Source organism: Parus major, chromosome Z, assembly GCF_001522545.3.
Source record: "Parus major isolate Abel chromosome Z, Parus_major1.1, whole genome shotgun sequence".
Taxonomy (NCBI): domain Eukaryota; kingdom Metazoa; phylum Chordata; class Aves; order Passeriformes; family Paridae; genus Parus; species Parus major.
Genome location: NC_031799.1, coordinates 44,205,379 through 44,230,095, shown reverse-complemented (window position 1 = coordinate 44,230,095; position 24,717 = coordinate 44,205,379). Strand labels below are relative to the sequence as shown.

Below are 24,717 nucleotides of genomic sequence, written 5' to 3'. Positions count from 1 at the left end.
GTATCTAAAATACAGTAGGGCAAGTAGTACTTATGGACAGGTTCTTACTGCAACATTCTCAATCCTATTAATAATTAATTATGACTGTTGAAGTAGCCTTTTTATTAATATCATACATAAAATCTCAGGGGTAGCTATCAGCTATTACAGCTCAGACTTGGACAAATATGCTGAATTTACCATTTCTGGAGAAAGCTCCTGTGCCTTCATTTAGAAATCTTACCAGCACAATTTTTTTTTTAAATTTTGGGGTTTTTTTTTACTCACTTGGCCACAGACTGGATAACTTTAGAAGATGTATCCTTAATATTAGTGAAAAATCGCTCTGTTCCACCCCTCAGAATATCAAAGAACCCTCCATAAGTCTGGTCACATTCCGCAACGGTCAGGCCTAGAGCAGTTGAATAAAAATAATTGTACTTTATTATAGAGCCCATTCCAGGATATGACTTAAAGTATGATGCCTATAAAGCTGGAAGGAAGTGAATGCACATACAGGCTACACCTTGCTGTAAGGCTCACAGTTCCAAAGTTCTCCTTAACTATGACCTATGCAAAAAAACAGTACTTCCTGAAGTCGGGAATTACGAGTGATATACTTAACACACTCTTTAATTTGCTGTCCGTATTTATGAGAAAACAAGGTAAAAAATTCTGGAAGTAAGGCATATATTCCATAGTGTTAATGCAGCAAAACAATGCCTTTCTTTAGTACCAGTTTCTAAAGTGCAGCTTATCATTAGCAGATCTACTTTATCATCTCCAGTAGACACATTTTAATGCAGGGCTTCAGAAGCAGCTGGCATAGTTAATCTTAAATTTTAAACACAACATCCCCAGATAGCCCAACATCACAGTGCAATATCCCTGTTAATATGATTGTATAAAACAAACAGTAGGCATTCTTGCACAAAACAGATGACCAGACTTTTGATTTTAATTACAATAGGATGCTGGATTCTTCCACAGAAATTAATATACACATGTTATTAGTGCAATAAATGTCACCCAATTTCAATATTTCCCCTGGAAAATTAATATCTCTTGTCTCACTGACAGTTCATCATAATTAATATCAAGCTGGAAGGAAAACGGAATACAATATGAAACAGTCCCTTGATATCTTCTACACTAATTAAAGCGCTCTATATTCAGATATAATAATTAATAAGGGTGCAGAAAGAATAGTAAAAAACTAGATGTAAATAAGCCTATCAAGCTCAAATTCTTTACGATATTAAGTATTTTCAACTGAATCTACTCTGGAATATCCATTTCTGCAGACTAAGTATGTCAGCTTTTAACTATGTCACTTTGGAGACATATTTTGGTTGATTCCATTTAGTTCTGCTAATCCAACCACTATTCTTCTCAGATGGAACCCCAGCTCCTCCTCCTCCTCACCACTCATATCCTGTGGTGCAACCCCTCTCCTGAAGTCTGGCCTGGACAACGCTCTCATAATTAGCTAGGCTCAAGGCAGTACCAGCTACAGCTGCTCCTGAAAGTAACGACTGGATAGCCGCTAGACCAAACTTAGACTACTGCCTTTTCTCTTTGAGGCTGTCAGACATGGATCTTCTGGAAATGAAAAACTAAATAGTTTTAGACTACTATCATTGTCAGATGCACTTCAAAATATCATGGAGGGTCAAAAGTCTCCTTGGGCAGGAGACAAAAGGAGAGAGAGGTGGACCCAGATGCTTACGGAAGTATTTCTTCCTCATACAGGCTTTTTGCAGTCTAAAATAAATACATATGAGGTCAGCAACTTCCGAGCATTACTAAACAACTATGGTCCACAGCCAGAATTCCTACAGCTGCTTTTTCATTTCTTTACTAACCTCTCCCATTTGGAGATTCAGAAATTAATCCAGTTTTAACACAAAGCGATGCCAACATACCACAAATTGCTGCTACCTTTTTATGTTGTAACACATCTGATGGTAAATAGTTACTCCTGAAAAGCAAAGGCAACTCTCACTTTTTTTACCTGAGATTCAGTGTTGAACACAAACTCAGGCTATGTCCTGATTTCAATACCTCCTGCCACAAAGTAACGTTTCAATTAAAATACACAACCTAAGGATTTTTAACAGTTTAAATTCAAATGCCTATTAAATGCTGCCCTTGAGACAATGCATTTTGAAATATCATTGCCTCATTGAATCAAAAAGTTTCAGGGTTTAAAATAAGCTATTTTCACCTGTTTGTCATAACCTGGAGACTCTTCCTCTACAGTTCTTATTCATTAGACTATTATTGCTTCTCATATTCACACTTTCATTGGTTTTAGTTCACTTATGTCAGTACTCCTGGCTCTACTGGTCAATAGTGCACCTTAAAGATTTTTCCTTAGGAAACATAATTTTTATCTTGCACTGCAATGCACTTGAGAAATTCACATTTGCATGTATCAACATAAAATCAAACCTTACAAAAAAAAATTAATACAAGGCTAGAAGCAATGATATAAATGCCAAAGAGCTAATACTAGTGCAAAGTATCTAAAACCCCCAATGATCCCAAATGATTTTTTCTCCCCCATGAAAGATATGTAATTGTCTTTATACTAAAATGGCATTTCTTTTTGAACATACCTGCATTGTACAAATTGTTGAGCTGCCCTGCAGGCTTGGAGCTCTGTGAAACAGAGGTCACAGATGTCCGAGGCTGAGCATTGTTTCCATAGCCTCCATTTTGTTCCAGGAGCTGAAGAGAATAATACTCCAGATGAGAATTTTCTTGCTAATTTAGCCATCTTGCTATGCTTGGGAATTTACTGCTACTTGGTGAGAGCAAACAAACTGAACCTCAGGACAAAGCCAGAAAATTAAGATACACTAACTGACTCACCAGCAGTATAGTGCAGATTAAGCATTGAACAGGACAAGTTAGTGTAGGCAGAGCCTTCAAATACAAAACTTTTCTGTGCAAGTTAATTATGATAAAACACAGCATGTCAAACAGAGTGCTAGCATACTAAGGAATAAACCAAGAGGATGAAAAAATTTTCAAAAAGCAGTAAGAAATAATAAATTTCTTTTAATGTCTCCATGCTTTAAAGGGCATTTTTCCAAGATCCTACACGTGATACTGAGCAATTCAACTGAACTTCAAAATAAATTAGTGCAAACTTTTCAAACTGTTAAGGAACAGGGGACCTGCTTTGAATTCTTTTATTAAATGCACATACATGCAGAGGACAGAGAGGAGGCCTAATCAATAATACTCCTTATGAGACATTTTTACCTCTGTGATTGGGGATTTAGGATTGACATTCCTAGCTGCTGCAATCTCCTGCAGTTGGTTCACAAGCTCAGTGATTGACAACCTCTCCTCTGGGTTCACTTTCAAAGTGGAGCCTAAAAAAAAGGAGATTCAGACCACATAACAAACCCTTCAGAGATTTTCTCCCAAATGATAATAATTTCTTCAATACATTCTACTGCAATAAGCAAACACATGAACAGAGTGAAGAAACTGCTAAATCAATATTTAAATATAATTATCATAACAGTACCCATGAGAAAAAAACCAACACTACAAAGGGTAAATAATATTTCAAAGAATACACTTTGAGATCAGTTAATAAAGAACATAAGAGGTAACTTTGTGTCTCATACTGTTGCAGTTGGATACATTTCTGGAACAGTAACTAACATTTCCAGTAATCTAACTGAAACCAAAAGTTAATAGAATTTTTTAAGCAAGTTCAAAGAAACCAAATCAAAACACTAGCTGTTCTAATGGATTAATTCATATACTATGCAAGACATTTCACAGAACTAAAAAAGCAACTTTCACATAAAATTTAATTATTTTTTATAATGGATTATTAATGAAATAAGAAGTTGCTGCAGTTTACCTTTTTCACCATCACATGTCAATAACATTTAACTATCACTAAAACAACTGTCAATAACAACATCCACAAAGACACCGAATAAAATTGCACTGTAAACTTACGAATGAGATCATGAAACACAGAATAGCGGGTGTCATTTTGTGGGATGACATATTTTCCATTGACTATGCGAAGTTTAGCTCCATCTTCAAATGGGTGTTGCCTAAAGCACAGCAAGTACAGGATACAGCCCAGAGCCTACAGAGATAAACAGAAATACTGCATAGAATCATGGGGACCTTTAGGCTGGAAAAGACCTCTACAATCCTCAGATTCAAATGTCAACTCAGCACTGCAAAGTCCACCACTAAACCATGTCCCTCAGTACCATATCTACACGTCTTTTAAATATCTCCAGGAGTGGTAACTCAACCACTGCCCTAGACAGTCTCTTCCAATGTCCAATAACCCTTAGAGTGAAGAAATCTTTTCTGATATCCAACCTAAACATCCCCTTGTGAAATTTGAGACCATTTCCACTTGTTACTTGGGAAAACTATTCCAGTCTATTTTCAAAAACCACTTAGAAGTCATTACAAGAAATCCATTTTATAAATTTTAAAGCATACAAAAATGAGTAGTCTTGCCATACTGAAAATGTCCAAGAACAGGATTATTCCTTCAAAAAAAGTTCAGATGTTTTATTTCATATCTCCGTCCTGTGCTGCAAGGTGACACTTTTTATATGTCAAGAGAGAATTTGATTTAACTTAGATACATTGTTTTGCAATACAAAAACTAGGTGATTATGTAAGTGCTAAGCAATTTGCTTAAATGACACGGAAAACACACAACAATCTCTCTAAAATGCATCTTCTGGTAAAGGTTTGAAGAAAATAAGCCAAAACGACAGTCCCTTTATTCCCTATGGTCAGATGGCTATTGAACTCTTGAAATAAATAAAATTTATGACCATTTTCGGACAATCTCATTCAAGCCTCAAAAATAACAAAACCTAGACTACCACATCCTGGGAACTTCGAAGTTCCTTCATATATCCAACTTGAGATTTTTGTAACCTGAGAAGACAACAACAGAAGTCGGTTTTGAATTCTAATCTCTGAATAATCTAGGTATTATGGATTAGCTAGGATAATTGAATCTGTTACTGAAGTAAATGTAAATTGATATATATTTTTTCAAATAAATTAAGATATGAAATATGCTGGCAGAGTTATACTATCATAACAGAAATATATAAGTTTGATAATAAAGCACCCAATGCCTCCATAAATTGGAAAATTCCTCCTCAAAGTTTCTTCTGAACTCTAGTATGTATGGTTGCCTAAGCATACGGGCTTTTATAATCCTCACAAATGAAGAAATCCAATGAAGATGTTACCTAAGAAAACTTCCCACTGCCTCCAGTCCTCTGTGTGTACCATCTCCAACTGCCCTTGGTTGTCAATTTATCCCAAGAACAGCTTCTAAGGTCTGAAAGTTATTGAAGTCTCTGAGGTGTCTCTGATGGATTTAGTTACTCTAAAGAGTAGACCTATTGAGTCTCTCAGTCCAGGACCAGAAATAAAGTACATATATTAATTCTGTATATTCTTGCACATTTTTGTCAGGTTGTAAAAAACTCTCAGTAAAATATACATAGAAGCATCACACAGTCCACACTAACTAATCCATCAGGGCAGTACAGAAAATACCATCTACTCTTCCACAGAACACTTGCTTACAAAACAGGACATCATTCAGTTAGAGGAACAAAACTACTCCCTGTGAAGTCCGAGACACTCTGCACATCAGGAGAGAGCACCCACAGCCACACAGGAGAGAAAACCACCAAGGCAGTCAGTTGAACACACAGGAAATTGAGAGGCCACTCAGATTTGATTTTTGCTGGAGAATGTTTTTAATTTCCTCTGTTTTACCTACAATTTAGGATTGTAACTGTGATAAATTTTGTCTGCTTTAAACATGGTCATTCAATTTGACTAGAAGGCAATTTCAGTTGCAGCAAGGCAACTCCTCAAAGCCAACACCATCCATACAGCCTCAGCTACACCTGACAGAAAAGTCCATTCCCAAAAGGTTGTCCCAAAGCTGTACAGTCCCTTTACAGAAACTGCCCGGGTCCATCTGAGCACTCACATGCCAGAAGGTAAAAAAGCAGAACCACAAAGCAATCAAAAATTACTAGGAGTAACTTTCTGACCTACTACTGGGCCTTTACCAGGAACTAATTAAAACCTTCTTTAAGGAGACAGTGGGATTTTTGGACAGTTCAGATAATGTTTGGGGATTGACATGATAAGGAAGGGGTAGGATTGTTTGGAACAAATGAAAATATTGTTATTTTTCCCCTGACTACCTTCCGGCAACAAGCAGCACACTAAAGTTCTACAGTACATCTGCAGGATGACACACATATTACACCAAAGTAAAATCAAACTCCTTGAAACCTAAAGAGATTGTTCAGCTCACATTGAACTAAAAGCTGCAGGATGTCTTGCATGGACCATTAAGATTTTTTTAATTAGAGTTGGGTAAGGAGAACCCAACTTTGAAGTTTTGTTCCTTAAGAAACATTTTCCAAGTCAACTCATTGCTTTTTCAGAAATCTTTGAGAGTGAGAAGATATGAAGGGCCTTTCAAGCATGGAGAAAAATCACTTGACAAGGAACAGCCTGTCACTTAGCTGACTGAACTGAATTTCAGTTAAGTAACTGCAGATGAGGAGAAAGGGGATGTCTTTAATGACTTCTTTGCCTCAGTCTTAAATGGCAAGACGTCTTGTCCTCAGGACAACTGTCCTCCTGGTTTGGTAGATGGTGGCAGGGAGCAAAATGGTCCCCCTTCTATCCAGAAGGAGGAAGTCAGAGAACTGCTGAGCTACTTGGACATTCATAAATCCATGGGACCAGATGGGATCCATCCCAGGGTGACGAGGGAGCTGGAAGATGAACTTGCAAAGCCACTCCCCATCATTTACCAGCAGTCCTGGCTCACTGGGGAGCTCCCAGATGACTGGAGGTTGGCCAGTGTGACACCCATCCACAAGAAGGGTAGGAAGGAGGATCCTGGTAATGACAGGCCAGTTAGCCTGACCTCAGTACTCAGTAAGGTAATAGAGCAGTTTATACTGAGTGCCATCACACAGCACTTACAGGATGGCCAGGGTATCAGACCCAGCCAGCATTGGTTTAGGAGAGGCAGGTCCTGCCTGACCAACCCGATCTCCTTTCCTGACCAGCTGACCCACAAGGTGGATGCAGGAAAGGCTGTGGATCTTGTCTGCCTGACCTTCAGCAAGGCCTTTGACACTGTCTCCCACAGCACACTCCAGCACACTGGAGGAGCTGGCAGGCCAGGCTTGGGCAGGAGCACTCTTTGCTGGGTTAAGAACTGGCTGGGTGGCCAGGCCCAGAGAGTGGAGGTGAATGGTGCTGAATCCAGCTGTCAGCTCATGGTGCTCCACAGGGGTCTGTGCTGGGGCCAGTTCTGTTTAATATTTTCACTGACGACATAGATGAGAGTACTGAGTCTTTCATTAGTAAATTTGCAGATGACACTAAGCTGGGAGCATGTGTCAACCTGTTGGAAGGGAGGAGGGCTCTGCAGAGAGACCTGGAATGATTGGATGGACAGGCAGAGTAAAGTAAGATGAATTTTAATAAGTCCAAGAGTCCTGCATCTTGACCACAATAACCTCCTGCAGTGCCATAGGCTGGGGACAGAGTGGCCTGACAGTGCCCAGGCAGGAAGGGACCTGGGGGTACAGGTGACAGCCAGCTGAGCATGAGCCAGCAGTGTGCCCTGGTGGCCAAGAAGACCACTGGCATCCTGGTCAAGATCAAGAGTGGTGTGGCCAGCAGGAGCAGGGAGGTCATTCTCCCCCTGTACTGGGCACTGATGAGGCCACACCAGGAGTGCTGTGTCCAGTTCTGGGTCACTCAGTTCAGGAAGGACGTTGAGAGGCTTGAGCATGTCCAGAGGAGGGCAACAAGGCTGGTGAGGGGCTTGGAACACAAGCCCTGTGAGGAATGACTGAGGGACCTGGGATTGTTTAGCGGGGAGAAAAGGATATTCAGAGAAAGTGTATCTCTTTCTACAACTTCTTGAAAACTTTGTAGTCAGGTGGGGGTTGGTCTCTTTCCTCAGGCAACAACTGACAGGAGGAGAGGACACAGCCTCAAGCTGTGCCAGGAGAAACACTGGCTGGATATCAGAAAAAAGTTTTTTTATGGCAAGAGTTATAAAGTACTGTAATTGTCTAACTGGGGAGGTGGTGGAGTCACCACCCCTGGATGTGGCACTCGGTGGCATGGTTTAGTTGAGGTGTTAAGGCATGGGTTGGACTCTTCCAAGCTAGTGATTCTGTAATCCTAGCTCAGACTGACAGTATTTCATGCATATGAAGAGACCAAGTGATCAGAAAATTACGTTTTACTTTGTGTTTCTTCACATGCCACAAGAACATCACGAACAGCTATAGAAACTGAACAAGCATTTCCACAATGTCTTGCAACTAATTTAATAAATTGAATGCCAGCATTACATTTTCTCAATTTGTCTTTTGACACACTACTGATACAGGTAAGAACTAAACAGCTTGACACCTGCCTCTGTAAAAAACATCCCATAAACTAAGTCACTAAGCACTACACTGCCGGGGAGTACTTCAGTACTGCTGCCTTACACGGCTGGAAAACAGATTTTTTTAGTGAGTCTGAGCAGCTTACCATCTTTTCTACACAAGGCATGAATGATTTCTGCACTGTTCTCATCCTTGATATCTGTCAGCATGTATGACATTACATGTCATACCTCAACGTAATAATTTTGAACTCAGCAATAAGACGTCCCAGGATTATATGCATGGCAGAGCACAAAAGGCAAGAATTTGAACCTAAGTAATCTGGATTTATGGTGGCAAGCTCCAACTAAGCAACAGCTCTACTGAACGTTAGAGAAGTTCAGCATTGGGAGAATACCTTGAATGGTACGTCTCATTCTTTTAACATCTAGATACAGAGTCCACACTATTTAAGTTTATTTTGATCTAAGACAGCATTCTACATTTATTTCAGTGCTTTAGTTATTTAATCAACAAACAAACATGCAAAGCCTGCAAAATCAGTTTGACTATGACATGAGCGACTATGATGCAGCAAGAAAAAAAAAAAAATTTCTTACCCAAATGTCCTGCTTTTCACCAATTGGAAAATTTGAATACAAGTCTATCATTTCTGGTGTCCTGTACATTGGCGTTGTATTCCTTGTGATCTGGAGAAGACAAAATTTATTGAAACAATCTTTAACAATGACCTTTAGCAGCATTCAACCAAGGAAACAGCTCTCTGTGTGGAATGGATAGTACTCTCATTTTCAAAATTAATTTCAGAAATACTTGTCAAGGAAAAAGCCATCAATTGAATCCTGCAATAGTCATAGCAGCTTTCACATAAGATCACATGAAGACAGTAGTACTCAAATAACACTGTGATAGTAAAGAGTCCTCCCAAACAGCAAAGCACGTAAAGTGACTGTTCTACATGAGGCAAAAATGAATAGGAAGCCTAATAGCAAAAATCAACAATAAACCAGTAAGTAAATTCATGCTCCAGGGCACCTCTCTCCCTTACTCAGCACACTTAATGACAGTGAAGACACATCCAAAGAGAAACTCTGCTCATAAGAACACCTGAAAATACCTTTTATACCACCTTTTTACAAAGACTATACGAGACAATGGTACAGCATCATCACTTCTTTAGGTGAATGCTTTCCAAGAATACCACATTGCAAAACGTGGGCTCGTCAGAAGTCGCACACATGAACTTAAGTGTCTTTCTCTGACTGATGTACTATATTAGACTTACTAGCATTACTCTCAACTCTATACTAAGAATAAATGCATTTTGGAAAAGTATACTGCATGGTAGGTTTGGCTACTTTAGTCAAAGACACTGCAATACTGCATATTCCTATTCTGCTGAGCAGACTTGCCTCTCATTAAAGTATAATTCAACTGAGAAAAACAGACTGGGAGGAATCAGGATGGCACAACCAGTTTCTTGTCAAGAGTGCAATTAGAAGAAGCCCTAGTAACCACTTCTATTTTCACAGCAAATTGCAGAATGGATGCTGACCATGCTGAAGCAGTGTTTCTACATGTAGCCACAAAACACAAGCTATGATTGTAACTGCAGACAGTTTCTGAAATCTAACAAAACAAATAAAAAACTGAAACTTCATAAATAACACTCTAACTGAAATAATTTTCATTTGTCTTAGATGTCTCATTAATACCTGATTAATAGTAACAATTAAATTAATCCACTGTTGATATTAAAATTAAATCACATTAAAATAGTCTTACCTCTTCTTCAACCAGTGCTCTCTTCTGTGCAGACCAGTTGTAGTCTGGATAGTAAGCTATAGTTGTAGCACTACCAAAGTCACAAAGTTTAATTGTCCCCTGATTACTGATAAGCAAGTTTTCCACCTTCAAAAAGATGCAGAATAATAAATATTTTAAAAAGTGTCTTTTTTGCCCTGTATACTAACACACATGCTTTCACACATTGTCTTACTTGTGAATAAATATAAAAACTAATCACTTTATCCAAAAATATTGTTTACAGAAGAACTAAGATTTCAGACAGTACTGTAGTTTTACATGGTAGCAACAAACCAAGTTTTAAAAGGAAGCACCAAGCACACCACAAACAGGAAACATTCAGGAAAGCAAGAAATAAACCTTGGGGGAAAATAATTCCATTAAAGCCTAACAAAAGGCCAGTTTTTCAGATGAGAACTTGTAGAAGCAGTGTCTTAGAATCTAAACGTTCTCAGGCATAAAACTGAACACTGTTAGCTTAACTGCAGCGGGATGAAGGTTAGGTCTGCTATAGAAAAAAAACAGGAAGGTACTAGTAGAGAAGCAGTCTGCTAGGAGACACCCGTAAAGAGGCAGCTGTGACCCTGTGCAGAGACAGGAAACAGATATTTGAGGACCATGTGCTGCCTGAATAGACCATCATCCATTATCTCTGCCTTTTTCTACTTCATAAATTCCAACTGTAATGTATTATTAATTGAAATGTGAAAGAAACTTAAGGAAAGAGTAAAAGTATTGGGCAGATGTACTTGGAGTCAATCACAAAAGGACTAAAATAAAAATAAATTTACCTCTGAATAAAGTTAGGAAAAGGTATCAAAGTTAATTGGCTCAAAACTCCGACTTACAGTTTTCTATGCTGCTGACTTTAGTTTATACTGCCAAAAAGGGTAGCAGAGCTAAATGATCCCTATTTGGCTTCTGGCTGCAGTAAGGCCTCTGTATCTTGCAGAACAACAATAATTTAATCTTGTTTTGCAGCCTCTGCAACGTGATACCAACACAAACCCAAACAACTGTCTTTTCCCATGTTTTATCTGTCAGGAGGGTATGTTCCTTGAGAAGAAAAAACTATTCTGACTTACAGCATTATCTCAATGTCTATGCCGCTGGCTATAAAAGAAATTGTGTATTTACTTGTAAATAGGTTTTTTTTACCTTTTTCTTTTTTCCCAGAAGAGAGATACACCTTTTCTAAAATAGCTAGGGGTTGGCATTCAGAAATTTCAATGAGGAATGGTTAACATGTCTTTATAACACTACCTCACGACATAAAAGCCTGTTCAATGGTACCAAGTGACTAAAAAAGGAGTGCTGTGTTACCGAAGTTAGGTTTGTATTTATGGGCTATACTAACAGCTAATATTAAAGCTTTCATCAAGAGTGTTGAAAATAATTAGCACATTTACTTCTAGAAAAGTGGTCTTATTTTCCTTTCCCCAAAGTACTTAAGGAGGAACAAATTTTCCTATTTTTGTATTCAAATGAAATCACATCAGGATGGATACAGACACATGTGAAACTTTGACATTATTCAAAGAGTAAGAAACTCCTCTGTCTCTTTTTTATGTTAATGAAAATTCAAATATATTCATAGGACAGCAGAATCTTACTGATGATTAGAGCTTCCTCATCTAAGGTATATTGAACAGGTGAACCCCTGTTTTGAAAATACAAAATTCAGACTCAGATAAGTCCTTTCAAATCTCCAAAGCTCCTAAAGGTAGAACACTTTCTACAGCATAACCCCAGCTAAAGGCTAATAAATCAAGCAAGATAAAAAAAGCAAGCTGGTAAAAAACAAACAAAAAAACAACACCAAAAATCTAAGAAAGAAAATCTAACATGAATTATGCCTACCAAATTTTACAAATCAAATTCAAAACAAGTACTGAAGTGTAATGCAAGTATGCAAGTTATCAGTTCCAAAACTAACAGCTTATTATACATTCTCAATGGCAATGTAATCCTTCACAGACAATTCAATATTCCTCTCCTTAAAGCTTTATCTGCTCTTTTAAGTCACACTCTTAACCCAGAACTACGGTTCATCAGTTGTAAAAAACTTTTTTATCCAAAACAAAATATTTAGGCTAATTCAATCAGCAAAACATGATACACAACTTTCTGCCAGGTTGTTTCAGATAGAGTACAATCAGTGCCTAACTGCAAATACAAGGAAAAGATGTTTGAAGAGATGAAAGTATTTCAGTGATGACTATCACTAAAACTCAGCAGTTACGGCAAGGCAATAGATCTAAACACTATGCTCGAGAATCATCTTTAACACTACTCCAGCCCGACAGGCTCCTTTCACTCCTGTTCAAAAGTTCACTGCTTTATTTAAATATTGCAACATACCTTTAAATCTCTGTGAATAATAGGAGGCTTCTGTTTATGCATATGCTGAACTGCTCTGCAGGTCTGATAAAAAATCTTCAAAACAGTGTCACAAGAGATAGGTCCTTTGGATTCTACTTTCTTTAAGAATCCTACCAGCTGTCCTGCAGGAAATGAGAAAAACTCTCATAAGCACACAGAGAACACTGCAAATTCTGAAAGCTTTACACAAACAGACCCTTGTAAGGAAAGACTTACAGTCCTGAGTTGTATTAAATATATTTTCTGAAAATGGCAAGTCCCCACTGACTACAGTGAGAAAAGAGTGCTCTAAGGAACTACTCCTACTCTTCCTTTCTCTGACTAGTCTCAAACAAAACAACCTTAATGATTACCTCATATTTAAAACAAGGTTAAACTATAGTCAAAAAAAGCCATGATCTTTATCCTATAAAAGATAAGTTTGAACTCTGGCTCCACTGAACCATGATATCTTCTACAGTCATTCCAAGCCTGTAAGTTAACAAGCAGCTTGTACAAAACAGCTGCCAGAAGCAATGTGGACTGCTGGGAAAAGAGAAAGTTTACCTTTACACAGCTCTGTAAGCAGAAGAAACTCTCCCTGCCCCGTGTCTGATTCTTCTTTTCCTATAGACGCTGCAGAGCAAAACTGGACAATGTTGGGATGACCTGAAAGTTTTTTCTGGAGAACATGTTCAAGGAAGAGAACTCCCAAGTTCATTACTACTACTGCATCCAGTAGTTCATTTGAAAAGTTAGCTTAAAACCACAGAAAGCATAACAGCTGCAATCAATACCCAAAGCAAAACAGGGAAATATATGCTTCAACTATAAGAAATCTGAGAAAGCAATCTAAGGTGATGTAATAAAAAGTCAAAATAAAATATTAAAAAATCCTTATGATTACAGCTTGGAAGAAACTAGACTCAGTAACAGGTCTACTTCTTTTTGCTTTTTGACAATGACTGCCAAGAGCCTAGCATGAGTAGCAGGGACATCTTCTAATTATCAGCTGCTTCTCTAGATGGCTGATCAAGAAAGGGCTATTGTACCCTCACCTATCTTTCCCAAGGAAGTATTAAATATGCCATGCTTCAGTTTTAAGTAATTAAAATAGAGTTCAAAACAATCAGAGGTCAAAAGGGGCAAGGAACTTACCCTCCCATCATTAGTAATATTTTTTTATGCTACAAAACTTTATCATGTTTCAGTTCAAAAATTTGAGGTATCATTTTTGAGCTACGTAAAGGGGAGTACAATATAAGTGATCTCAGCTCCTGCTAGTGGAAGTTATGTTGCATTATGCCTGTCTGTGCCTACACTGAGATTTGTGCCTGTGAGACAATCAAAATCTTTTTACAGGATGCATTTACCAAATCTAAAGAGAGAAAAGCAAAGATACTGTAAGTAGAACAAAGCTATTAAAAAAGGGCAAGTTGGATCCACACAATTCACATTAATCTGATCTTACACATCTCTTCCACAACCCTCTATTCAGACCTGCAGGAATTAATTGCATTTCACAGTCTTATCTCAGAAAGTTAGCAACAATTAACACTTCTTCATATTCTACACCTGCTTTAATGACTCTGACCTGTGAAAAACATCCAATCAACATTAAGTTCTTTACTCTTGCCAAGATAAGGTCAGAATAAACAGGAAATGTACAGTGCTATGGTACTCTGCCTTGGAAGTGTACTTCTACTGGTGTTTAGGCTGAGATTTTGCCAAACATACCAGCAGTCATGAAAAGAAATGTTTGAGTAGCTTAAATTAGGATCAGTGGGTTTGCCTGCTAATTTAAAATGAAGCTGAATGCTTAAAAGGGAACACATCAGCACACCACAGCTATTCACTGACTCTTGAAACAAACCAAGGGTCCATAAGGAGCCAGGCCAGGGAGAAAATATTGAACTTCCTAAAATCAAGGATTGAAAACACTCCAAGATTACATTATACCTTAGTATCTGACATCACTGCAGATATGGAGGACAGCAAGGACACTGAGAAACATCTGCCTCCTGTTTCTGATGCATGTAGTCTACAGAAATTTCTTCCTTTATATCCAGCATGACTTCTTAAAGCCAGATGTATCCAAAGCAGAAATTAATAAACATTGAGAGTAAAAGCAAAGAGCAATAAATTCAGTGCATGCGAGGGAACTCTATTTAAGAATTAACCGTCATCTGAAGTCAAAAAGTCTCTTGACTAAATTCAAAGGGCTGCAAGAGAGTTCAAATAAGAATCCATCTTCTTGCTAGAAGTTCATGGCAAAGTCTACACTAGCTACAAAAATTATCTGCACACACTGTATTACTGCAATTTTTGAAGAATTGAACTTTTTGGATGTAGGCACCAGATTCATAACAAACCATGAACCCATACCTCCAGAATGTCAGTCCACTTAGGCAGTGTATGGCATGAAGAAAAACAGAATCTGTACAGCAATCTTTCCTTTCCCAGAAATCTTAGGCAGTTAAATGTTACAGAAAAGGATACCATAAAACAAACTTCCTGAATGATGGCTTTGTTCTTTTCCTCTTCATTAGACAACAGTCGCTGCCAAAAAAAACCAAAATAATTGAGAGGATATAGTTACTGAAACTTACAGAATTAACAGTGCATAGATCTTTTTTCAATGAAGGAATATGAAGGATAAACTATAGACAAAAACCTAAGGAACTGTAGTGGGACAGTAAACCAAGCTGGCTTATTGTACATTTTGATATTCTGCCATAAATCATAACCAGCTTTCCAGTTACCTGGACTATTCAGGTTTAGTGATAATTGAGCAGTTGTAACTTTTTACACTCTTAAAAGTAACTGCTCTGGCAGTTCTGATATATAAAGCGCTAAAGTCTCCTGGCTGCAGCATTGTGGGCTATCAAGGAAAGATTCGCCTTCTGTCTGAAATATTCAGCAACAACCTTCAACTCACTCTACACTAAACTCACCAGATCATGTATCCTGTCTTTTTCAATGGTACTTGTGTAATCAGTAGCAAAATTAAGCATTACTGTTTCTAGTATTACCTGGATTTGCAGTCAAAATTTGACTACAATCAGCCTGAGCATTCACTTCAAAAGTACTGGTTTTACAGAAAAGACGAAGTATAGTAATGGTTCACCTTTTACCTGTTATTTTTTTAATGAGGATCTTTGAACACATGTTTTGTTACTGTAGGATGTGGAATGAAAGGGGAAAAGGCAAAGTTATTACTGGTGGTATAATGCCAACTTACCTCTCCCATTCCTCCTACAACTAACCCTGTTTACAGTTACCAGAAGCCTCCAGAAACCAAGGATCCAGAAAAGTATCTCTAAAAAGTACCAAGCTGAATGGTTAAACAATGAGTCAAAGCCTGGAGCATTATTTTTAATACTAAGGAAATTTAAAGTACAAAGGTAGGCTAAATCTGCTTCTGACAAGTGAAGAAGATTCCTGTACTCTACTTCAGGTCACTATGAAATATTCTTTTTACCCATGAAACAAAATGTTTTTGACTGGATCGTGAATTTCTATACCAAACAAAAAAATAAAGGCCAGAGGTACCTAAAATATCAATTCCCCTGTTTGTCATCTAATAATGAAGTGCATGGTTCTAACTGGAATGATCATTCTAAATAGTGGGCTACAAACACCACTAATACACTGAATTTTTCCAAGTTACTTGCTCTGTGGCATACATCAAGGACTAACTGTCATGCTAAAATATCAAGCTAAAAGACAGACCTTACAAACCTATAGTGAAGTAAATTAATATTACCTTCAAAGCATAATCTTTGCCACTTCCAAGATCTTGAGCTTCATAGACAAATGCAAAGCCCCCTACAAGAAGAAGGCACATTACATCAGTTTTAATTTCAATATTCATGTACATCATTCTTTTTAGTCTAACAGAATCAATACATGAATTTAGATACATGTCTGAACGTACCAAGTACACATTTTTCAGCATCTGGTCAAGATGGCTGATATTCAGCAAGACTTCAGATATTCTCTTCCTTGCCTGTACATATGTCAAGAGCACACTGACTTTGTTACTCTCCTGCATTTTTTTAAGTCTGCATATGCAGATTTCTTATGAAGACACTTTTTTCTTATAAAACCAAACTGCATTAAAGCAAATACTACCTGATATTTCAATTAAACTTTTTTGATATTACACTGCTAACACTGTATAAAATACAGCAATAACAAAGGAAGATAAGTGCTAAACATACACCTCCTATTTTTAAGATAATTGTCATGCTTCATGCTTTGTATTAAAAGCAGAAATCTTTTTCAAGCACTGAAGCACACATTCCAATAACAGTAATATTGTTATTAAATTGCTATGTGTTATTCCATAAAATATTTTCCTTCAAATTTCTTTTGTCAAATTATCTATTTTCTCTTTCTTTGCTCAAGAACACTGTGCAACCTCACTGAGATAGCGGAAGTTTGAGAGTACATAACTAGCTTAAAATACGCATTTCTACTTCAGTGATTGTACCTTATTATCAAGTACTAAGAAATGCTAAACAGAATGGAGTTCATTAAACTTTGCAGATCTCCAGAGAAAAGCCAGTGGTATCGAGCCTGGTTAATTCCTACTTCATTACACCTGCCTTACTCAGAATCTGCTATTCTTACTGTAGAAACTGCTATGACCTACAAGCTCACCTTTTACAAGTATGCCCCTTTCAAAACATCAGCTTCAAGTAAGTTTCCCATTCTGTCTTTTCACTCTTTCACAAACTCAGCTCCATACAACTTGGCTCATTCTATGTAGTGTTTAGTTCATTACTTCTGCAGCACTTCTACAGCAGATACCATGTTTAATTCCATGGATTTTCTGGGATACCAAAGGAGTTACAGCATGTTGTGAAGATACTTCTAACTTCTTTTTTTTTTAACCATCTGCTATTAGTGAAAACAATTCTTACACAAAAGGCAAAACTATTCCTACTGCTTCTTACTTAAAACCAGTTTCATTTATAGTTCGATGCTGGCTCCCTCGAAGAAGTAGTCTATTAAAGCAGTTTTAATATACCCTCATCAGGGACAAGTTTACCGGCAAAATTTCTGATCTGCCATAACAGTTTACTCCAAGCTCCCTGACCAATATATTTTGCAAACATTCAGAAAAAATAATTTAAAAAGTACTTTCAACAAACCTCTACAAACACCTGTACAGCAGACCTAAGTGAGGCAAATCGTAAAATGGAAGTTAAAAGAAAAACTTCGATGGGCATCTGAATAATGTAATTACATTTGGGGTGTTTTCACTCATTTTTTCCACTCATGTAAATGTTTGTAGATGGTTTTAAGACAGTTTTCTGAGGCTTTCTGTATCAGCAAAATCATCTTAGTATTCTCCCATACAGATCACCAGTGTAGAGATATGTACACACCCATCCCAACTGCTGCCCACAGAGACAGGTTTTACATTGGTGAGGCATTTCAGAGCCCCGTTCTCAGAAGACAGCCCAAGCCCTCCAAAGTCATCTCAGACAGTATTTTCTAGTACAGAAATTACAGCAGAAGAAAACTAGGTTTATTTCTTTTCTGTAGACACAAGCTCTCACACATCAAGGCTCGCTACAGAGCACTACACCATGAAAATCAGGAACTAACTGTAGCTCATTTGCTTTATTAGTGAGCACTCTACACTTGTCTTTGCACCATCACAGGCCTCAGGCAGTGGTCCTGTCAATACCTCATCATTCTCTTAGAGAGACTGGAAGACTGCTGCTTTTCCAACCAAGACATTTGGATTCTCCCTCAAGTCAAACCTACATCACATAATACTGAATAACTTCACTGCATTTACACATTAAGCTGAATTTTAAACTGTTCTTTTCTATCATGTCCCTGTTTTTCACATCTCCACAAATTATCATTTCAGATAAGCAGCTTCAGTAAAGTGACAAATACAGAGCATCAAAATAGGGACATCAACCACATTGTAACACTGCTTGCTACTGTAATTCACTGACTGTTTCATTACACACTTAACTAGTCATGAGAAAGTGAGGGTGCGGGTAGCTTCCTGTTTGTAACTATTTGATATGACTTTTCTACTCTCCTCCCAAATACTGACCAAATTCGTTTCCATATCAACTTTCAGTGGTTTATGCTATAACTTGATTGAAACACTATAATTCTAATCTGGACTGTAAGTTACAGTGCATCTTACCTGAAAACTTTGATTTCTATCAGAGTATCAAAAAAGAAAACACGCTCAGTTATTGTTGCCACACATTGATTCACAAGCATTTTTCTTCTGAAGCCCAGTCATGCATTTGTGTCCATTGCAAAGTCCTAGTAACACAATGAAACTGCCTCAAGAATGAAGGATGGCCCAAATTTAAAGACCTGTACACACCCTTGAGAAGCAGAGAGGTAGAATATCTTGAAAGTTTCAAAGCTACCCTGCAAGCAGGAATTGCTACAGCCAAGAAACAACAGCCTTAAAAAATAGAACTGTTCTGCTCCATGTTGAAAACATTGTCTACATTTACAGTAAAGAGAATGCCAACTGGAAAGTTGCTAGGTCAGGTGCTTTAGTTGCTCTTTAGGAATCATCTTATTTTCCCCCCACTTACCAGCAAATTAACAACACCCACAGAAACTTAACATTAAGCATTCATTGTGCCTCTGATGCTAAAAGTTTACAAATTAAATCTGCTCAAAAGCCTCAACTTAATTAGGTTATCATTATCCTATGAATCCAGCAGCTGCACAGACCATAGAATTGTTCCTGTAAGTTTGGCAACCTGTAATACTGCCTGCTCACACTCAAAATACTGAGGAAGTCCTGCAGTAACAAAGAAAAGAAAAAAAAAAAAGTTGCTTTAATTGCAGAAGTTTCACCTTGACAGAAAGCAGATCGTAGTAAGTTACCTACCTACGTGGCTTCAAGTTATGACATCTAGTTTTACACTAAAAAAAAAAAAAAAATTTAAAGTCTGTACCCATTTATGTCTGTATCCTATTGCTATCTTCCTAACTAAGGAATGATTTTCCACTACAGTAAAAGCTTTAGACTCAGATCAAACAGATTGAATAATGCATTCTTTTTCTCATCATGTTCTCTTCTTGTGTGCTGTTTTGTCAATGTCTTGCTCAAAGGAAGCCTAAGAACTCATTACACGTGAAGAATGGTTGTTAAACGTGTGCTTGCTTGTTCCCTGTTTTTCACACAACCAAACACTTGGTTTATTCTAAATTGTTCAGTCTCATATACAAAAGAAGCAACAATATTCACTAATTACGGAGGAAATATGTGACTATTTTACTTAAGTAAAACTGTGTGGGTGTCTGTGCACTTAACGGGAGGATCCAAGAGAGCCATGACACATAAAGCCACCATCATACCAAGGGCAAGTAGAGATCATATATAAAGGCCCCCCACCAAGGTCCTCTAAAATCTTATCTGCAGTGAGCTACTGAAATGTCCAAGCAGAAAAAGAACCAGGATACCATATTCTAAGAGTGCTCAGTCCAGTTTGTGACACTCTTAAGTCTGTTCTTGCATTTAGAGGTAGTATCAATACAAGAGATCATCACCAGCTCATTGCCCACAGGTTGCTGTCAGCCTCCTGCAGCAGCACATCACATTTTCAATCAGCCCAGTCCTACCCCAGCATGACACCTCTGTGAAACAAACAGGAAATCACATCCAAGCAACCTGTGCAAGAAGTCTCAGAGCACAGCCACACATGAATTTGCACCAGCACTGTTGCACGCTACAGAGCTGGAAGGAGCTGTGGGCTATGGGAACAACTGAACCTGTGCTGCCACATGACACCACGCAGTGCTAAACCACAGGCTCTGTTCACACCAGCTACAAACAAAGCTGAGCATACGAGCCTATGGAAAAGGTTCTCTATCTGCATCGTCAGATGACACACAGTTCACCATGGATTTGAAATCCAAATTCAGAAAGCAGCACTTGACTTTCCAGTAGGAAATTTGGCATGAGAGAACCCATCTAGAAGAAATGCAGATTCTATATTTGTAATCGTGGAAGGGAATACACACAAGCCACAGCTGTGGACCCATGTATCAGAAGGTACCACAACACATCCAGAGCTGAAAGATAAACGTAATTTGAGCAACAAAATAAACTATACAAATTCAAGACTGAAGACAGCAGGAGAGAACAGGACTTCTGTACTTAATATCTATTTTAGCTTTATATTCAATATACCACAAGGGGTCTTTTAGACCAGCTACACTGAAGAAATGCAGCTAGAAAATTATATTTTCCAGAAAAAGCAAGCCACTAGTCCAACTTTGGTTGGCAAAATAAGAAAAGAAGACAACATAAAATAATACCATAACACTGAGACAAAAATGTAACACAAATTTCTCTGGTTACAGAGAAATTGTCAAGAACTGTAGAGTTAAAGCATGTTTCCATTTGCTTTAAGTCATCTAACCTGGCATCTTTCCCTTGACATTTTACAAAGGCTGTGTCAGATTCTGGGAAACAGTAGGCTGCTGTCAAAGTGAAGTACTAAAATACCTGCTACAGAAGCATAACCAAATAGCATATATGCTTCAAAAATAGCTTCCTGCCCTAACTTTCCTTTGTCCTCTGGTAACTGCTGTGGTCACTGAGGGCAATAATGTTACAGTATCAGCAGCACAGACAGCTCTTTTAGCATTCACATCCTACTGAGGATGTGAATGCTAAAAGACAAAGACATTTCAATCACAATTCTGACTGTAAAGAAGGTGTAAGTAAAGGCTGAAGGCAAACAGGAGGACACGACATTTAGTACTGTTTTAAATGCAACTTACTACATAAAAAACTGCCAGGTTTTCTCTAAGATCATGTGCCAGAAGTCTTTGAGCATTCAAGTGATAAATTATTGCCCTTAAGAAGACAAAGCAGTGGTGGAGACCCAGTTGCTGCTGTTTTACAACACAAAAATTTTTATAAGTGGTTTGAAGTAGCTAATTCTAACCAAATTTTTCCTCTACGCTGATCACCTAGATTTCAACAGAAAACTATTTAGTATCAGATAATTACAAGAAGAAACTACAGAAAAAAACTCCAATAACGAAAAGGAGTGCTGAATAGAGCTTTGAGGTATTTAACCTAAATAACATCAACCATCTCTACAAAGTTAATGAAATATTTCACTGCAGTAGTATAGAAATTCACATCTTAGTCTTCTGAGACTATCCTCCAGCGGTTCTTCTTTTGCATTTTCTCTGACCACAAGCACAAGATGATCCAAATTTCTGCTAATATCTAAGTAATTTACATCTATCAAACACTGCATCTTTTCTAAAACAGATTAACAAGTCATGTGCCAGGCTTCCTACCCAAAACTTCACTGAAACTGGAAGCTGCCCAGATATTTAACTCCTCGTACTCTAGCAAAATCTATGTGCACAGTAAGACCAACCTCTTGACAACTGTGTTTGAAACAAACACATTTCCTGCATTCCATAGTCTTCTAAACAACCCCAAATAACAGAGGCAATCTTGCATGTCTGGCATAATATCATACACTGTCGTTTAAAAAAACCAATAAAATAAAAAACACAATCCAGAACTTCCATGAGGTCTTTAGTAGATTATAAAGACCCTGACAGATTACAAACTCCTCTGAGCTATGCGGTGAAGGCATTTTAAACCACAAAGCAAGCGAAGAAGCAGCCACACAACACAGCGGCTCTCGGTGGCTATTCCTGAGGCAGGACAGTAACACCAAGCCCTGCTGCGACCCCAGGGCCTGGGGACACCGTCCCTCCGTGCCTGGGACACCGGCTCGGCGCGGAGCGGCTCGGACACCTCCAGCCCTTCCCGAGAGGCCGGAACTGCCGCCCCGCCCGCCGCCCGCCCGCCCCCACCCGGGTGCGGCCTGCCAAGGAGGAAACCCTCCCGGTCTAGGAACAGGAGACGGGGAAAACAGGAGCGGGAGGCCCGCGGGGAAGCCCATCCCAGCCCCGCAGCGCCGGGGTCCGCCCCGCACGGCCCGGCCCTGCCGCTCGCGCTTACCCTCGGCGATGACCCGCTTGATGCGCAGCTTCATGTCGCCCATCTCCACCGTCTGCCCCACGAAATCGTTCTGGTCGCGGCTGGCGGCTCCCAGTGAGCCGGGGCCCGCCAGGAAGTCCAGGGCGGACTGGAACAGCGACATGGCCCCTGGCAGGCAGCGGAACAGAACGGGACAGAAAGGGATGGAATCAGAGTGGGACGGAGTTGGAAGGCTCCGCCGAGGCACCGACAGCCGCGGCGAGAGCCCGCCTGCCTCCTCTACCGTCCCCTCAGCCGCTCTTCCCTCAGCTCCGGGCGGCTTCCGGGAACGCTGCGTCACTTACGCGCTCCCGGTGCCGCCCGCCCGCCCGCCGCAGCCCGGCCCGGCGCGGCTCCGCCCCGCGGGAGGAGCTCCTGCTCCCGCCCCGGCCCCCGCCTTGCTCCGCCCCTGCCGCGTCCCCTCACCGACTCCGGCTCCGGTCCCGGCTCCCCGCTCCTGTCGGCCGCGGGCAAGGCGCGAAGCTCGCCTTCCCGCCCTCCCCGCGGCGCTTTCCCTCAGGAAGGGCCGCCGTTCCCCAGGCAGGGGTGTTTCCACATATTGATACTTAGGTTGGCAGTTGGCAAGAGATAAATGTCCTCCTGTCTGCCGGCACCACTGGCGCTTGGGCAGCACCTGCGCTTTTCCCACAGAGCATTGCTGCCGTCCTTTCCCTCTTCGTCTGCCCTCGGGACGGGGCCTTCCCAAGTCTGCCCTTCCCCCTTTTCCCCTCGACCCTCACGGGCCGCTGCCCTTCCTGCACCCCCAGTGCCAGCACCGGGACGCACGGGAGGGCGCGGTGGGGGAGAGCTCTCCGTCTGTCACACTGTCGTGGCTCCACACTGGCCAAATGCCAGGCATCCGCGAGAGTCACCCGCTCACCCTCCCCTGCCACAGCTGGACAGAGGACAGAAAAAATTAACGAAGGGCTCGTGAGTTCAGATAACGACCGGGAGAAAACACTCCAAGCACAGGCTCAACTTAGAGATAAAAAGTGAGTTTGTTACTAACAAAATCAGAGGACGATTATGAAAAGTAATAAAATAAAGCCTTATAAACGCCTTTTCTTCCCCCAACCGCTCCCTCCGTTGCACTCACAACTTAGGGAGACCCGGTGTGGGGTTCTGGTCGGTTCGGCGCTCAAGATTTTCTTCCACTGCTCTGGGAAATGAGCCCTTCCCCTATGAGATTGCTGGGCCCCTTCCCGTGGGAGACAGTTCCTGTGAACTTCTCCAGCTTGGCTCCAAATCTAAGGAGGAGCAGTCCTCCCAAAACTATGTGAATCCCTCCCATAGGCACACAATCCTCCCAAAACTGCTGTGGTGAAGGTCACTTTTCCACAGCGTGCAGTCCCCCAAGGACAGGCTGCTCCATGCTGGAAGCAGGGCCCTCTCTCTGGCGGGTTTCCCACTACATCACAACCTCCTCCAGGCATCCACCTGCTCCAGCACGGGCACCTCCCCACAGGCTGTGGGTGGATCTCTGCATCCCCTGTGGATCCCCAGGGGCTGCAGGGCACAGCTGCTTCACCATGGGCCGCACCAGGGGCTGCAGGGGAACCTCAGCTCTGGTGCCTGGAGCTCCTCCTGCCCCTTCTTCTCCACTGACCTTCGTGTCTCCATGATTTTCCCTCTCATGTTCTCATCTCATACTCTTCTCTGGCTAGAATTAAAACTGCACCCCTAATGCTACATTTGTTTTAACATCTTCTTAAATCTGTTATCATAGAGGCATTACCATCATCTCTAATTGGCCCAGCCTTGGCCAGCAGCATGTCCATATTCAGAGCCATCAGGGACTGGTTGTGCTGGACATGGTGGCATCTCCCAAAAGGCGTCTCCATGCCCCCTGCTGCTACCAAAAAACAGGCTGTGCAAAACCACCACACACAAGATTGTTGGGAATTGTCATATCCACAGGAAGTGTCAGCCTATGTTTTTACAGGTAAGGCTGACTCCTCCACGTGTTTTGTAGATCTCAAACTAAGCAGCCCATTTCCAGAGCAAGGCTGTATGACCTGAGATAGCAGATCACTAGAAGCAAGGCTGTCTTCAAACTTTTTTTTTCAGAAATAACAC

The 24,717-nt window shown here is 40.1% G+C and overlaps 1 protein-coding gene across 2 annotated transcripts in view; it reads right to left on the bottom strand.

Moving 5' to 3' along the window:
- The window catches only part of GAK (cyclin G associated kinase), a 66,219-nt gene extending 43,277 nt beyond the window's left edge, over positions 1–22,942 (bottom strand). Inside the window, exons 1-11 of one of the 2 annotated variants that reach the window (XM_015653549.3) lie at positions 22,624–22,942; positions 16,387–16,448; positions 15,120–15,179; positions 13,188–13,302; positions 12,621–12,763; positions 10,239–10,364; positions 9,053–9,142; positions 3,970–4,105; positions 3,253–3,365; positions 2,601–2,712; positions 268–391 (exon numbers count right to left, since the gene is read on the bottom strand). In XM_015653549.3, the coding sequence (XP_015509035.1) occupies positions 268–391; positions 2,601–2,712; positions 3,253–3,365; positions 3,970–4,105; positions 9,053–9,142; positions 10,239–10,364; positions 12,621–12,763; positions 13,188–13,302; positions 15,120–15,179; positions 16,387–16,448; positions 22,624–22,765 (1,223 nt within the window). In that variant the 5' untranslated portion in view covers positions 22,766–22,942. The remainder of the gene's footprint in view (positions 1–267; positions 392–2,600; positions 2,713–3,252; positions 3,366–3,969; positions 4,106–9,052; positions 9,143–10,238; positions 10,365–12,620; positions 12,764–13,187; positions 13,303–15,119; positions 15,180–16,386; positions 16,449–22,623) is intronic. The other variant, XM_015653550.1, reaches the window with a different exon arrangement.
- Between the last annotated feature and the right edge of the window lie 1,775 nt (positions 22,943–24,717).